Below are 17,334 nucleotides of genomic sequence, written 5' to 3'. Positions count from 1 at the left end.
GTAAAAAAGTAGATATAAGTGGACAGTTGTAAGGGGGGAGGAGGAAGTTGTAAATCCCACTATAGAGATTAAAAGTAATAAAGTAATTGATAAGACAGTAAATTAAAAATATAAACAGAGCTGTGGTGTTAACCTCCTACCACTGTGACAGAATATTTGAGATGATCAATTTAAAGAGAAAGTGGCTCTATTTTAACTCAAAGCTGCAAACATGGTCACTTGGGCCTGTTGCTTTGGGCTTCCGGCAGACAGCATAGCCATGGCTAAGAGGAAGTGCTAGACCTGCTTACCTCATGGCCCGGAAGCAGAGAGACAGAAAGGGGGCAGGTTCCCAGTAAACCTTCCCTCAAAGGACACTCCCCAGCAACCTAACTTCTTTTCAACTAGGCCCCATCTTGTTCAGATTTCATTGTCACTCAGGAGCATGGCAGGCTGGTCACTAAGCTTTCAACTCATGGGCTTTTGTGAAGGAACTCCAAATTCAAACTATAAGATGGGTAAATTTTAAGGGAAAATAGAACTTAGCAAAGCTCTGACTTAAAGTAAATAAAAAGCCTGAGTAGTTCTCGAGCTATGACAGAAATTGAATTAGGAGTTAAATTTTTCCCACAAAGAAAACAACAGACCAGATGGTTTTGTAGAGTCTACCAAATTTGCAAGTAATAGACCTTTCCAGATATTACACAACTCTCCCAGAAAAAAGGGGAAATGCAAAGTCTCCAGTCAGTATACTCTTGAGTCCCAAATCACAGAAAGATGGGATAAGAAAGTGAGCTAAAAGCAGGTCTTATTTGTAAACATAGGTATAAGAATCATAACAAAACATCAGCCAGCCAGGAATGTACAAAAAACGTGTATCTTGGTGAGGCAGCTTTCTCAGAAGTCTACCATAAAATGTATTGTTCACCCTGTTTACTGTATAAAGGAGAAAAACCGTGATTATTTCATAAGGAGTAGGAAAAACTAGACAAAACTGTGCTAGACAGTCAGAAAGAAGGAACTAGAACTTGATAAAAGGCATCTAACAAGGACTTATATGAAACATCTCTTACTAGGAAAATGGCAAAGGTACTCTCCTTAAAACTCATTCTAGGTATCCATGTATGAGAGAATCCAACCAGTACAGAAAGATACAAAAGAAATTAGAAGGAAATAATCCAAATAGTTATTAATTTATAACCAGTATTGCCATTGTATGCTATCCAAAGTGCTTGCTAGCTCTTATTATTGTTTTCTTATTAAAATACTAATATTTAGCAAGAAGGTAGGTATAGACCTAAATGAGCACAACTCATTTGCCTTTCTGTATACCAGCAACAAACAGAAATACTATTTAAAAATCACTTTTTATATTAGTAACAAAGTTACACACAATGACATTCTAGGTCATGGGTAGCAAAATTTGGAATTATGCAGTTATCTGGTCTTTAAACTTTTTTATGCTATTGCAGTTGAAATTTTATCAGAATATTTTGAAGACTTTAGCTAGGCTTTAATGGCATCTGCCTATAACACTAGTACGTGGAAGATAGAGGCAGGGGGATCAGGAATTCAAGGTCATCCTTGACTGCATAAGGAAGTTGAGTTCAGCCTGGATTACATTAAAGTATGTGTGTGTGTGTGTGTGTGTGTGTGCGCGCGCGCGCGCGCGCGCGCAAGAAAATGATTATAAAACGTATAATCAGAGGCCCAGGAGTAACTAGAGTACTCTAAAAACATGAGGCACTGGCATTGGATCGCTACAGAAACAAATAGACTCCTGGATATGACAGAGGATGACAAAAAATATATTTACATGGAAGGACCTGACTGAACTGGTACTGTACACCCTACAGGGAGGATATTTGTTTCAAGTTTTGACTTGAGATAATTAATTATCAAAATGAAAAAAAAAAGAAAGCAAAAATTGAATCTCTAACTCACATGGTACATAAAGATAAATTTACCAGGGAAAGTTTTTGAGGAATATGTTGGAAGGTATTTGTATGATCTATGAGTCAAATGTTTTAGCAAGTCATGTAAAGCATTTATGAATGGCACATAAACCTGCCAGGAGATGTTCAGCTTCATCAGTCCTCAGGGACATGCATGTTACGGCTAGTTAGAGCGTTTTTACTCATTCACTTGGCAAAAATTCAGAAATCTGTGAAGACTGAGTGTCTTTAGTTTTATCAGACATGATAAATAGGTCTAGAGAAAAAGAAACATGCTGAAAATAATGTCTTCTGTGTTGATCAATATATCTTATTGTGGCCTCACTTAAAAATCCCTTCAGGAAATACCAGAACTAGAAGGGAAGACTTGGTACCATTTTGATTTGGAAATAAAAATGGTGTTCATGTGGATGAACTTAAAATCGGTTTTCTCTAATCAGATTTCACCAGAACTGTCCACTTTCTTAAAGGAATAGTATCTAGTTTTATACTTCTTTACCTTTTTCATGTTAGGGTCAGGTTCTGGCTTCACTTAGTCTGTATTTACTGTACTCAAGTAGGCACAGGATACCTATTGAAATCTTAGTAGATTTGTTTATGTATACTCCTTTCAGGAGGAACAGAGAACCTGTATAGGGAATTTGAGGAACCTACAATTATGAAAAATTATACTTTTTAAAAATTATACACTGCAAACCGGGTGTGATGGCTCATTCCTTTAATCCCAGCATTCAGAAGGTAGAGACAGGTGGATCCTTAAGTTTGAGGCCAACCTTGTCTACAGAGCAAGTTCCAGGACAGCCAGGGCTTTGCAGAGAAATCTGTCTCAAAACTGCGGCTCCCCCCCCCCCAATCACACACAACATCCTGCATGGCTTGGTACTGGAAAGGTGATGGGTGATGAGGGAATAAAGGAAGGGCAGACAGACAGAAAAGCTAGCATTGGATGAGGTGTGTTCGCTCTGATAGAGGACCCCTAAAATGCAATAACCTAGAAACTCAGTGCTTTTATTTCTATAGCACAGGAGGAGGGGTTAGCTGGTCTCAGTAGGGGGATTTGTGGGGAGCAGTCTCAGGTTGCAGTCATACAGGAGGACAAAACTGCAGTTGTTTGTTTTTTAAATACACTGTCAACCAGAGGAAGGCTTTGCCAGTTCCCTGAGCCTGACCCTCATCTGGGAAGGCTTTGCCAGTGCCTATGGGTTTGAGGCATTGAGGTTCTTGTCACTCAGGATTCCATCCTACCCTTACACATTTACTTGGGGCTTCCTCTGAGCCCCACAATTAAGTTGATTCGTGTGTGTGTGTGTGTGTGTGTGGCGGGTATACGTGTGTGTGTGTGTGTGTGTGTGTAGTTGTGTGTGTGTGGGTGTTTGTGTGGGTATATGTGTGTGGAGGTCAGAGGACAACTTGTGTAAGTTAGTTCTCTTCCTACCATGGGTTCCAGGGATCGAACTCAGGTTGTCAGGCTTGGTGGCAAGTGCCTCTGCTGGCTCTGAAATATTCTACTTTTCGTTGTCCATTTTACGTGGTGGAAGTTGAGAAGGGAGCTGATCGGAGGGGATATCTCTGCAGCATCATTTCTGCAGTCGGATGAAATGACTTCGCAGGGCAGATGTTCTCATGTCCCTGGTTTTGACTCTGTGAATTGTGTTTCTCATAGACAGTAGACTGAAGCCTGTGATAGTCACAGCACCAGCAAATGTAGAGGTGATGGACGGAGACTTTGTGACCTTGTCTTGCAATGCCACCGGAGTGCCTGTCCCAGTCATTCATTGGTATGGCCGCCATGGATTGATAACCAGCCATCCATCTCAGGTCCTTAGGTCCAAATCCCGAAAGTCCCACCTGCTCCGACCTGGGGACCTGGACCTGGAGCCTGTCTACTTCATCATGTCCCGAGCTGGCTCCAGCTCTCTGTCTATCCAGGCAGTTACTCAGGAACATGCTGGGAAATATACCTGTGAAGCCACAAACAAGCATGGAACCACCCAGTCAGAAGCACTCCTCACAGTGGGTGAGTTGCTTTCAGCATTTTCCTCAGGAGAACACTACCCCGTTATAGTCGGGGAGGAGGTGATTTGAAATGTTATCTTAATGAATGTATATTTTCCCCGTGGCAATGAAATATAGGGTTGTGTTTGGGGGTATTTTGCTGTACAGAAACCAGGTGGGCCCCGGTCTCTGTTTCTTATTTAAACCTTACTTGGGAATGAGCTCAAAATACAATCTGTCTTTGTGATTAATGGCTTGGGGGTTTGAAGGTACTGAAGAGGTTATTTCACATAGTTTTCAGAGGAGACCTGAGAAGCAAGACTCAAGGTCTGAAGGGCTGGCTTGTGTGTAGACTTGGGGTCCTATCAAATGCCCAGATGTGGCTATGAGGGTTATTTTCCTAGTGGAATGTATAATAGTGTTTATATGCTATTGGTTTGTCATGATGATGACTTAACATACGGTTTTTGAAGTACTCATATTCTGACCTAACACCAGTGGGTTTGGAGAGCAGTGCTCCCCAGTGTTAAGTCAGCAGATGGCTGAATCGGTTTGTTGAACGGTCAAGTCAACTGAGTGGATAGTTGCTGTGTTCTTCTGAGACTCAGGATATCCAATACTGCTCTAGTAGGGGACACAGAGGTTCCTGCCCTAGGCACACTCCCTTTTTAGGGTTTCTTTTTTTTTTTTTTTTTGAGACAGGGTTTCTCTGTATAACTTTGTGCCTTTCCTGGAACTCACTTGGTAGTCCAGGCTGGCCTCGAACTCACAGAGATCCACCTGCCTCTGCCTCCCGAGTGCTGGGATTAAAGGCATGTGCCACTACCGCCCGGCCTTTTTAGGGTTGCATGTGATCTTTTTCTGCCTGGATCCTCGGATATCTTTTCTGGTCATAGAGCCCATGGGATCGAGGTCATGTTTATCCTGGAGTTCACGCTCTTCTCTGTAGATAGCAGCTGTGGGGCTCCAAAGTCTCCGCTTTAATTAGTTCCCAGTCCAGGTTTGGATGGTGTTCTGGCCTGGCCTGTCCTCCAAGATGTCCTGAAAGCAGAGGAGGAACTTAGGGTGGTCCTGGCAGAAAAGTGCTGGTGCTAGAGTTTGGGTGTTTTCACATGTAAACAAGGGGTCTCTAGCTCTGGGTGAGCCTGGCGGCCAGAAGAGTAGTGTGGAGAAACTAGGGACTGCACTCTCTCTCACATGTGCTGTTCCATGCATGTTAGAGGTGGGACAGTGTGTGGCTATGACGTCTGTGGGCCAGCTGCAGAACTCTGCCTGCTTCCTGATATATGTCACTGATGTCCTCTTCATAGGATTCATATGCAAGTCTGAGAGGCCAGGAAGCTGTTACAATGCTGTCTGGTGATAGGAATCATTCCATAAATATCACGTATTTGGTTATGATTATTGCTATCTAATTACTGGTAAATTACAGTTATTCATTGTGGTGATGTTTGTGGCAGGAAAAGGTAGTTATTGACTTTAATAATCTTAAGCATTTTCTAATCAGGGCAGTTGAATATTACACACACACACACACACACACACACACATATATATATATATATGAATGTGCATGTGCACATATGTATATTTATTTGTATACACATATTCCACTAAGCAAAATAAGAGTGGCACAGCTTAGAATTATTAGCTGCTAATAGGTCTACAGAAACTGCCTGGATAGAATGTGGCAGGCATGATTATTTTATGCAATATACAGCTGGATAAGGAGATATAGATGTTATGACTGTAGCTGCTGGAACTAGATATTTTGTCTTTTTCACTTTAAATATGAGGAATCTGAAACACTTAAATTTCACAACCTAACTTGCTTAGATTAGATCTTTCACAGTCTCCTTAGTTCCAGATCCTGTCTCAGTAAAGCCATTTTAATGAGTAGTAACCCTGTCAGCTACATCCTACCCATCTGGACTTTTCCATGCTCCAGAGAATTATTAAGACCCGGCTGAGTTTATTAAAGCTTAGACACTACGTATTAATGCACTTCTTTGCATAGAAACCTGAGCCTCATTAATCTCTAGCACTAACGGACAGTTACTTGTTTATTGTGGAGAGGGAAAGCCAGATCTGAAATCGAGGTGATACCTCCCTCTCTCCTCTTTCCAGAGACCTGAGCTTTTTGAGGTCTTGGATGTACAATATTACAGAGTGAGCTATATCTGTAGCTCTAACGGGGCTGGCCTGGGTGTCTGGCAGTGTGGTGTGGGAGTGAGTGGTCACCAAGGGGACACCTTCGTCAGGTGTGGCTGTGTTCCACATTTCATTAGTTCCTGTGCAGACTCACTGAATTCATTAACATGTCTATATTTTTTCCTTAGAATAAAGCAGTCTACCTTTAAGGTGAGGGAGGGGATTCATGCTTGTAGTCAGTAACTGGGAGACCGAGGCAGGAGTATTGCTACAAGTTCAAGGCCAGTCCAGACGATGGAGTGAGAACCTGTCTTAAAGGACCCAACCAAAGCAAGTCCGTCCAAAAACAAAACAAAAAAAGGGCATAAAGTTAGGGGACTGAGGTGGGGGTGCTAGGGAGAATTGGAGGGAGGTAATAGCGGACAGATATTATCAAAATACGAAATATGAATGTGTGAAATTTACAAAGAAGAAACATTTTTAAAATACAGAAATAGAATTCTGCCCACTTTATAGAGTTGTTTTGAAGATATACTGAGATAATAACCATGAACACTTTCAAGTATCTAGACAGTCCTTAACTCTACGATGATTTCATTTAAAAATTTTCAGTTTAAAACAGTGGTATGAAAGTGATACACTTTCAGTAGAAACAACACTCTGAATTTTGGTCTTTTCCTGGGCTGGCAGGAAGAGCTGTGGTACTCTGACCCCAGGCAGTAGCAGTGAGCCGTTCCGTTCCTCCCAGGCAGCCATTCCAGCTCAGGGGGACATAAATACTGTAGTGTGCTGTTGCTAAGTGATGGTGTCTGACGGGTTGGGAATATAAATATAAATACCTTTTCAACTTAATATTTTAAATTTATGATGAGTTTATTGAGATAAAATGAAAAGCGTCTGCATTGCTAATCTTCAAACAGTATCTGATATAACCTTTTAATTACCCAAAGTATATTCTTTGCAGTAGTAGAGGTTAGTTAGTTCCCCCCAGTTTGGAAGTTTTGGCAGGCGGCACTGCACCTGGAGTACAGAAATGGAATTGTGATGCTCTTGCCATGGACAGGCTGCAGAAGAGCGTTTTTTTCTTAACCTTCTGTGTAAAGGGAGGCATGTGGTATGGAAACTCTTTTGTGGCCAGATACCACTTCCCAGTGGTCAGCTGCCTGGAGGATCCAGGAAACGACTAATGAAACAAGAGTCCTTCTTCCCCACCACCCAAGCCGCAGCTAATCCCCCCAGTCAGAGCCCGCTGCTCTGCACCAGCGGGCACCACATCCACCCTGAATGTCCACTCGGTTCTGACTCACTGGGTAAACATGCTCCTTCCAGGAGCAATATTTTCAAGTTGTCTCAGTGAACTCAATTAGCTTTCTTCTGCAGTGTCTCACACTAGCTTCTTATTTCCTTTGATGGAAGATGATTCTAGGACATTCTTTCTCTCTTATACTAACAGGGACCTGACCTTACACTGTTAGTCTGGGTCTCGTTGGTTCTTTGTTCATGTGTGGTTCTAAAATCACTCCCACCTTTTACCAGGAATCTGACTTCGTTGTAGGGGTAACTATTTCCTCTGCTCACTTCCTTCTCGAAGGAGTGAAAAATAGGGGCTCTTTTGTTGGCAGTGTTAACAGCACTGGAGAGGAGCCAAGCTGTCAGTCCTTGGGTTTTATTGCACACTGACAGTCATTTGTCTTCTCAGTCACACTTCCCCTGTTCTTCTCACAGGACTCTACCACAGTCCTCTACAGCGGTTGCTTAGACTTTCAGAACTCCAGCTCCTCACCTCTAAAGCAGGAGGAAGTACTCTTCTCTACCTGAGAAATAAATGAGACGACTCATGTTAAATGCCTCACACAATTCTTGGCACAAAAATGTTCTCAGTCGTTTTGGATATGTGCTCCGTGTGTGTGTGTGTGTGTGTGTGTGTGTGTGTGTGTGTGTGTGTGTGTGTGTGTGTGTAAATGTATTATTTGTTTACCTTCCTCTATATATTCTAAATGCTGTTGGTTGTAGGAGCTAAGCTTTAGACTGGCAATTTTTTAATGATATTTGTATTAATTCTTTGAGAATTTCCTACCACTTTTTGGAACACATTCGTCCTCCCTTCTCCACCTGTTCCCATGGCGACCCTCTCTGCCTTCCCATCACTTCCACCCAACTTGGAGATTTTTTTTCCCCTATCGAGTCCAGTTTGTGTTGCTCGGCTAGTTTTGGGAGTGGGGCGAGCCCTGCTGTGTGGTTGACCTACCAGGGGAGACCAAATAAAGAAAACAGAGTCTTCCTCTCCAGCAGCTACCCTGGCAGTAGCTCCTTGGCTAGTGGTGGGCTTTTGTGCCCACCTTACTTCCTCCGTGCTGGGATTTCATCTTTTCACATTACATCTTCAGTCGAGGGGGGGGGGGAATGCTGGGGCCCAGGTGGCATTCTCCTTTATTCAGCCCAGGGTCCAGCCCATAGAACAGTGCTACCCATTTTTGGGATGGGTCTTCTTACTTTAGTTAACTCAGCCTAGAAACTCCCTCATGAACATGCCCAGAGGTTTGCTTCTGTGGGCCTTCTGGATCTGAAGATTAACCCTCACGAGTGAGATACCTATTAATGAGAACTGACTGCTCTAAAGATTAGGGACACAGCCTTTGCTATGTCTTCTCTTCTCTTCTCTTCTCTTCTCTTCTCTTCTCTTCTCTTCTCTTCTCTTCTCTTCTCTTCTCTTCTCTTCTCTTCTTTCATCCCATCCCATCCCATCCCATCCCATCCCATTCTGTTCTGTTAGTTAGCCAAATGCAGCTGGGATATCCCTGCTTTTGCCTTGCTTGGGGTTAGTAATTTGTAACTTGACTATAATAAGAGGATACAGCCAAGGTAGCTTCACTCTCCTGTGGGCTTTTGTGGAAGTAGACCCTCATCTCCATTTCTGTCTGTGAAATCTCTACATGAGGCCAGCTGACACATGTCTGTGGGGCAGCCAAACTATAAGGACAAAAGTAAAAGCAGAACTAGGGCTCCCTAAAGCTTAAGCTGAGATTCAGGGCAGAGGGCACTGCATAAGTGGGAATTCTGGGAAGTAACTTTGGAAACTAGCTTTCGAGAGGGTGGGAGAACAATGCTGACTATTAAAAACAAACAAACAAACAAAACCTACCACATTCATTTATTGTGTGGGTGTGCATGCCATGGTGCACATGAAGGGGTCAGAGGGCGACTTGTTGGTTCTCATCCACACTGTGGGTTCTAGGGATGGAACCCAGGTTGTCAGGCTCTTGCCATTGTCCACTGAGCCACCCCACTGTCCCCAGGTTCTTCCTCTGTCGCTTTGCTCACAGTAGATGCACTATCTATTGTGTTGGACTCACCAAGTCTTTTTAAATTCAGTTAGTAAATTGTTACTGCAAAAACTGAGTATTAATACAGAGCTAAGTTAAAAATAAAAGTACTTTTACTAGTCAGCTATTACGTCATGCTACTGGTTTTTCCAAACAATCCCTCTGCTTTCCAGTGAGTAGAAAGATTGACAATAGAAGTTAGATGTCACTGTGAGCGAAACAGTGAAATGTTACTTGTTTTCATGTCTGGGATTCAAGTTGTGCTCATAATGTCAGCCTGGACACTGGTATGAACTGGGTAGAAGATGCTGGAAAAGTGAACTCCTTCAACCCGTCTCCCCCTTTTCTTCTCCCCACTCTATGCAGTTCCTTTCGAAACAAATACAAAAGCAGAGTCAGTCACACCTTCTGAAGCTACTCAGAATGATGAACGAGACCCAAGAGATGGTTCAGAGTCTAGCTTGCTGAACTTATTTCCAATGAAGGTGCATTCCAGTGGAGTGGAATTGCCAGCAGAGAAAAACGCCTCCGTCCCCGATGCTCCTAACATACTGAGCCCCCCACAGACCCACATGCCAGATACATACAACCTGGTATGGAGGGCAGGGAGGGATGGCGGACTGCCCATCAATGCCTATTTCGTGAAGTACCGAAAGGTAAAGCTTTCCCATTCATTTTTCTTTTCTCATTCCTTAGCCCTGTGTGTGTGTGTGTGTGTGTGTGTGTGTGTGTGTGTGTGTGTGTGTATAACATTTGCTTATTATGTTTCACATTTGTGGGAGGGTAGAAAAGTGAGTGCTCTAGAATAGGTTTGTCAGAGGTATCTCCATCAGTCATGCTAGATTGACAGATCTTAGAAAACTGTATGAATGAAGTATCTTTTCCCCCCAAATAGAAGTGTGAATCCAAAGTAACCATAACATTTCCCCTCTCTCATTCCCTCCCTCCCACCCTGTTCTGGGGGTGGAACTCAAGGCTTCAAGCTAGGCTAGAGGTTACCACTGAGCTCTACCTCCAGCCCCATCACTTACCGTTTTCTATGAAACCTCTTGTTTTAATCCACCGGGTATCAGATGCTGTAAACTACTTTGAAAACCTTAGTTCTCTCCTTTGCTAAGAAGGTAGAATACTCGTCAAATAAAGAGCACCTCTTGGAGCAAGGCCCTCTGGCATTGTCTGTGACCGTCACATTGTAGGCTGGCCTCTTAGTGGTACTAGAGTCTTAAATGGTTTGGTTATTTATTTTTATTGTGCTTGGGCCTCTATCTGTTGATTCTTTGGGTGATATTTTTCCTCTGCAGGTTTGTATTAAAGCAAAACTTAAAAGCTCCTCTTATTTAATGAGAGCAATACATTCCATAAGACAAATGTATCTCTTGCTTACAATAACATATCACTTCTGCAAACTCCTCTAGAATTAAATGAATACTAGATTTCTGTGATTAGGAAGAAAGGTTTCCTGTCCTCCATCTCTCATTATTCTGGCTTTCTCTTGAGCAGCTGGATGATGGTACTGGTGCAGTGGGCAGCTGGCACACGGTTCGTGTCCCAGGAAGTGAAAATGAGCTGCATCTGACTGAGCTGGAGCCGTCAAGTCTGTATGAAGTGTTGATGGTGGCTAGAAGTGCAGCCGGTGAAGGGCAGCCTGCCATGCTTACCTTCCGCACCAGCAAAGGTGAGTGCCATCTTCTGTCAGAGTAAACTGGTTACTTAATGTCAATTTATCAGTATGAATCCACTGGACAGTAGAAATCCTAAGATATAAAATCTGTTACACATGCACACTGTAGCACCTTTCGAGGACTACACTTAAGGGTTGTATTATTTATTCCATTGTAATAATCCATATGTATTTTTGCAAGTTCATGATCAGCAGCATTGAGATGGGCAAAGCAGGTGTGTCGGAGGTAGTCAGGTTGAGATCCAGCCCAGTGGAGCTTACACTCTGATGAGGAAGGTAAAGTGCACACTCAGATAACAATTCCAGACAAAATCCAACTTGATCCTGGGACTTAAGAAATGCTCTCCATGCATTGGCAGTACAGAAAATAGACAAAGCTAGTCCTTGTGGAGTTTATGTTCTAGGTGGGAAGAGCATACACCCAAGGTCTAAGCACCTCAGGGGGTGGTATTAACAAAGAAGTAACTTCAGGGATGGACTCTGAGTTGGAGTTACTGTAAGGAGGTGGCTAGGGATATGGTCAGGATTAGCAGTGAGATGTTTAAAGAAGGGGAAGTAAAAAGCCTTTACACATCTGTGGAAAGAAAGTGCTTGGTGTGCACACTAGAAACACCAAAGGGGCTTCTGTGATGTCTGGGTGTGTGTGTGACAGTGAGGCTGGGTCACACAGCACTCTGTGGAACTTGACAAGGCTTTGCTGGTGACGCCCAGTGAGAAAGGAGGAGCTGAATGTCTGGGCTGGAGTTACGGAGTTAAGTGTAATGCAGGAGGGTAGGACAGACAAAAGACAGACAATGTGAGCAGTATCATGACAGAATTCCAGAAGAATCTTCCTGATGAACAGCTTGTGAGGGGAGTCCAGGTGGAAGACCCTATGCTGGAGTGGTCTAAATACAGGGACATACTTCAGAGGTGGAGGGGGATCCCTGAGGAAGCAGGTTCTATCCCAGTGCTATAGTTGGAATTTTCTTTGGGCCTCCAACCAGCTCCAAATAAAGACATGGAGGCTTATTATTAATTATGAGTGCTCAGCCTTCACTTAGGCTTGTCCTACTAACTCTTTTCATTTAATTTATCCTGTTTCTATTCATCTATGTTTTGCCTTGGGACTTTTTACCTTTCTTTCATTCTGTATGTCCTACTTTCCTGCTTCTTCTGTGTCTGTCTGGCTCGCCTCTGGCGTCTCCCTATCATCTCCTTTTCTCTCTTTCTAAACCTAAAGTCCTCCTCCTCCTCCTTACTCTCCCTGCCCGGAAGTCCCGCCCATACCTCTTCCCTCGCTATTGGCCATTCAACTTTTCATTAGATCAATCAGGTACCTTAGGCAGGCCAGGCAAAACAGCAACACATCTTTACAAAATTAAACAAATACAACAACACATCTTTACATAGTTAAACAAATATTCCACAACACAGTGCTGTAAGAGAAATGGCCTCAGAGGATTGGGAAGGACTCATCCGGTGCCTTTGGGAAAAGACTTTCATTGACTCACTGTTGGGCAGAAATGAGTACTTCCCATTTTAAATGAATGTTCAGTTAGTTTTCACCGCTCCGTCCTAGTTATTTATAGTCTGACCCATAACTGCTGAATAGCTGTTTCTGTTTAAAAACTAAAAAAACAACAAAACCAAATTTCACTTTTGCTTGTTGAAACATGAAAAGTTAGCGTGGATTTTTCTGTGGGAAAACAACTTAACAGAAGCTCCTTAATTATGAATATTATTTTGGAATGAATACATACAACAAAAAGGAAAATTAGAACCTTCGCTCAAGTCCTTATTGGCTTTCCTGTTCTTGTTGCTGTGTTAGTCAAGATTCTCTACAGGAACAGAACCAATACAAGTATGTAGACATAGATATACACACACATATAGACAAACACATACATATATATACACATATGCATACGCATGGACAGAAATAGACAGACATACACATACATAGACATAAACATGCATATACATATACATATAGACAGACATAGGCCGAGATGTACATAGACATAGACAGACATAGACAGAGAGGGACATAGACATGACTTTTAAACTGGCCCACATTAAGTGTACCGACAGTGTCTCACAGCTGAGAGGCTAAGAACCTTGGGAGGTGCTTGGTCTTTGAGGCCCGAAGCCTCAGCCTTTGGAGCAGTCCCACAGTGGCTGTCTCTCGCTGGAGAGCCAACAACCTGCTACTTACTCAGTCCGGGAGGCTTGGTGCCTCAGCAGTCCCAGCCTGGTGCTGCAGACCTGGAAGGTTCCTAGAGAGCTGTTTGCCCTCAGTCAGCCATCGAGACTGGAAACACTGGAATGAGCAGCAGCAGCAGCGGGGGGAACCAATCGGCAGCAAAAGGGAACCGAAGTGAGCAAGTCTGGTCTGCTGCCATAGGTCTGGGGAGGGTCTTCCACAGCAGGTAAGGCAGGCAGGACAGTTCTTCACTCAAGGCTCCCCTCTCAGGTGGTTCTAACTTGTGGCAAGCTTACATCCAAACCAACCGTCACAGTTGTGTTTTCCATGTGTCAGCTCAAGCAGTACCACAAAGAAAGACACATTTGCTTTCTTTTAATGATGCTACAGAAAGACCAAGCAACCTTGGTCCTAAAGACCAAGTTAATGTAAGGGGGATATTGTGTTTAGACACAGACACATGTATCTTTAGAGCTAGTCATGGTTCATGGTCATTTTTTGTTTTGTTTTTATTTCACATATATAAGCTTATTGTTTTTTAAAAAACTTTACAGAAAAAATGGCATCGTCAAAAAACACCCAGGCATCCTTTCCACCTGTGGGCATCCCTAAGCGTCCTGTTATTTCCGAGGCTTCCAACAGCAATTTTGGAGTTGTGCTTACGGATTCCTCTAGGCATAGTGGAGGTAAAGAATCTTCATCTTGTTTGTTTATAAATGTCAGTGTCCTGTTTCACTGGGGGAGATAGGACAGAATGGGACATTTGTTATTTAGGTTATGTTCTCCCCTGAAGAGCTACTTTGTGTGTGTGTGTGTGTGTGTGTGTGTGTGTGTGTGTGTGTGTGTATGATTGGTGTACATGTGTGCATGTGTTTAGGCCTGAAGTTGAACCTTACAGGACTTCCACTTCAGAGCTACTTTTCAGTTACCTTATGCACACTACTTACATGACTACCAGCTTTATGAGAGTAAAAACGAATACTTTACTAGTTACTTAACCCAACTTGCACAAGTTACTGACTGCCAGCACAGCAGAGATAAAATAATCCTTGCTCTCAAGGATCTAAAGCATAGTGTGTGATACAGACATCTGAACACACACACACACACACACACACACACACACACACACACACACACACACGCCAGGGAACTGACTGCTGAAAACAGAAGAGGCAGCTAAGCCCATAGCAGTAAGATGGATAGTGTACACAGGCATGCCAGTAACAGCCAGCTTGTCCATTCTGCTCATGCTTATGCTCCTGGTGACATGGACCCTCAGGAGAGATACTCAACTCACCCTGATACAAAGGAGGGCACACAGCGGTTCCCACGGCTGCTCGGCATCTTGAGCTAAGCCTCAGAAGACAAGAATGATGCCTCCAGATGAAGGAGCAGGAAAGGCAAAGATACCCTTAAGCAGATGGACAGATGACATGTTGCATTCAATTCTTTAGTGTGACTTACTTATTGTTGTTGGAGATGATGATAGTGTAAGGAAGCAGGTAGGTGCCCATGTCTTATATGACACACTTAGAAGTGTGATCTTGGCCAGTGAGTAGGGACACTTATTGCCTGATAGCCCAACTTTGACCCCTGGGACCCACCTGGTGGAAGAAGAGAAAGGGAGTTTGCAAATTGTTCTCTGACCTCCACATGTGTGCTGTGTCATATGCCTCTCTACCCATGACAAATACATACATACATAAATAAATGAATAAATAAAATAAGACATTTTAAAAATGCAGTCTTTTCCTGGCAGCTATCAAGAGTCCTAGTACTGAACTTGGAAAGGGAGATTCCAGGATCATGAAGATGGTCTCCCCAGCATGAGATTCCTTTACTATACTTTGGATGTATTGGCCCCTAGGGTTTCCCCAAATTCTAGGAACTTGACTATATAATTTGTGGTAGTGGGGGACTGCATTCATGCTACCCCTTCAAAAGAGCCCTAAAGGATTTTAAAGAGGAAGAAACGTGGAAGACGCACCCAGAGAAATATGAAGAAGGAGGGGAGGGCAGAGCTGAGGCTGGGGTGACGGGATCGACGTTGTTGAACGACAGGGAGGAAGGTCGGGTGTGGGCACGCGGGACCATTTAAAGGATGAGAAAAGACTGGAGGTGAAGATTGTGAGTTTGGAATTCTCCAAACTGAAATACACATAGGAAATGATCTGTTGGCTGTTTACAACTGCTCCTTGAGGAGGGGAGCCTGTCTCCTTCCCGGATGAGGTAACTGATGTGCTGAGGTCTCAGTGGGCTAGACAGTGGTGGAGCCGCTGTAGGAATCTATGTCTTCCCAGTGCAGCTGCTGTGTGAAAGAGGCTGAGTGTGCTCTTCTCTGTAGACATATTCTCCTCAGTGACCTTCTTTCTTCTTTGGCCTGTGGCATTTGGTGAGTTTGAACCTTGCACAGTCACCCTGAGAAAGTCGCTTGATTTTCAGTAAAGACCCGCATTAACATTTCTGCTCATTCTGTTTCTTTCCATTGCTTTCTAGTGGAAAGGAATACAGTAAGTATCACCTGCAGTCGTCTGCTAATGCCTTCTTCTGTTTATCCCACAAATCCCATATTTCTTTTGTAAAACACCCTGATTTTCTGCACACAAGTACCATGTTCAATGTGACTTCCTTCATATGCCTTAGAAATGAGAGTTAAAATGATGCTGGGGTCAAACAAGCTGCTTGAGAGGCATGGACCCAGGAGAGAGATACAGCTTCTTTAGTGGCTTCACCAATATCGTGGCCCAGGTCGGCCTTCCGTGTCCAGCTTTAGCAACTCATTGTCAGCATCCGAAAGACCCCCTGGCTTCCTGGGATGTCCACAGACTTCCCAGGCTGCTGATGTGGAAGCAGAGTGGCGGTTTACTGGGGTTCAGTGTAACTATTCCGTGGGCCGTCCTTGTGGGAATCACGAAGGCAGTCAGTTACAACCACCAGCCTGCTTGTTCAGCAAGGGAAGTCAGGTCCCCCATTTAAATGCCAGTGGCCTCACTCCCGCTGTTTCCCATCTGCCCCAGGGTCTAGTCCTATCCTGTGGCGTAGGACGGCACCTGTGCCCTGTGGCAGTCGGACATGATCTCTCACCCACTTTTCTGTGTTTGTGTCATGGTCCTCCCGTGGCTCTGTTCCTATCTCCCTCGCATCCTCTCCTTCCCTTGTTACCTTGCTAGTATTGATTTTGCCCTGTTTCATCTGTGCGTGCGCTGACCGTTTTAGTTTCAAAGCAGCAATTCCTGAAGCCTTGAGGCATATTCAAGGAGGGTAATCGTAACAGTGTAACAATCAGTAGGTTGTTGGCTTTGTTTTATGTAATTCAGAAGACACCTCAAATAAGAAAACATTTGTGAGAATTGTTTATATATCATAACCAAAATCAAATAATTACTTGCACACGGCTTTAGTCATACATCTAAAATAGAATAGCAGAAACGATCATATTCATTAACTTTCATTCTTTGTGAGTTAATTATCATATTTGTAATCATTCGACTTTCCAGTTTCCTGTATTTCCTTTCCTGTACATTTTATTTCCCATTAGCTTTTAAAGAGGACAGGGAGACAGGCTGTAATATTATTAGCTATGACACACACACACAAAAAAAAAAAAAAAAATTGATGAGGGACCTTTAACACAGGGTTTGGGATTTACCATTCATAGTGTTTTGGGGTTATTCCTGCCTCTGGCACCGTGGTGATGGTGAAATAAATGTTCCAATTTTCAGTCCCAGAGGCTCCAGACCGTCCTACCATCTCTACGGCATCAGAGACCTCCGTCTATGTCACCTGGATTCCCCGGGCAAATGGTGGCTCTCCAATCACTGCCTTCAAGGTGGAATATAAACGGATGAGGACTAGTGACTGGCTGGTGGCCGCTGAAGATATCCCTCCTTCCAAACTTTCTGTGGAAGTTCGTAGTTTAGAACCAGGTAATAATACTTTTTTTTATTTGCTATTTTTTTTGAGGTAACAAATGCTTATTGTGGAAAAATTTGAAAATAAAGAAAATATGAAGAAGAGAATAAGTTATCTGAACTATACCCATCCATAGATAGGGTTTATGTT

The 17,334-nt window shown here is 43.3% G+C and overlaps 1 protein-coding gene and 1 non-coding gene across 5 annotated transcripts in view; both read left to right on the top strand.

The window, feature by feature from the left end:
- Positions 1–17,334, top strand: part of Cdon (cell adhesion associated, oncogene regulated) — a 92,858-nt gene that overhangs the window by 41,713 nt on the left and 33,811 nt on the right. For 3 of the 4 annotated variants that reach the window (XM_028879042.2, XM_028879043.2, XM_028879045.2), the window contains exons 8-12: positions 3,598–3,951; positions 9,770–10,059; positions 10,904–11,078; positions 13,824–13,955; positions 16,995–17,198. In XM_028879042.2, coding sequence (XP_028734875.1) covers positions 3,598–3,951; positions 9,770–10,059; positions 10,904–11,078; positions 13,824–13,955; positions 16,995–17,198 — 1,155 coding nt within the window. The remainder of the gene's footprint in view (positions 1–3,597; positions 3,952–9,769; positions 10,060–10,903; positions 11,079–13,823; positions 13,956–16,994; positions 17,199–17,334) is intronic. The other variant, XM_028879046.2, reaches the window with a different exon arrangement.
- On the top strand, positions 15,047–15,211 carry LOC114699786. The gene has a single exon (XR_003735582.1). It is a non-coding gene; the product is annotated as a U1 spliceosomal RNA (small nuclear RNA).

This window comes from Peromyscus leucopus, chromosome 7, assembly GCF_004664715.2.
Source record: "Peromyscus leucopus breed LL Stock chromosome 7, UCI_PerLeu_2.1, whole genome shotgun sequence".
Taxonomy (NCBI): domain Eukaryota; kingdom Metazoa; phylum Chordata; class Mammalia; order Rodentia; family Cricetidae; genus Peromyscus; species Peromyscus leucopus.
This window is presented reverse-complemented; position numbering and strand designations above follow the sequence as displayed.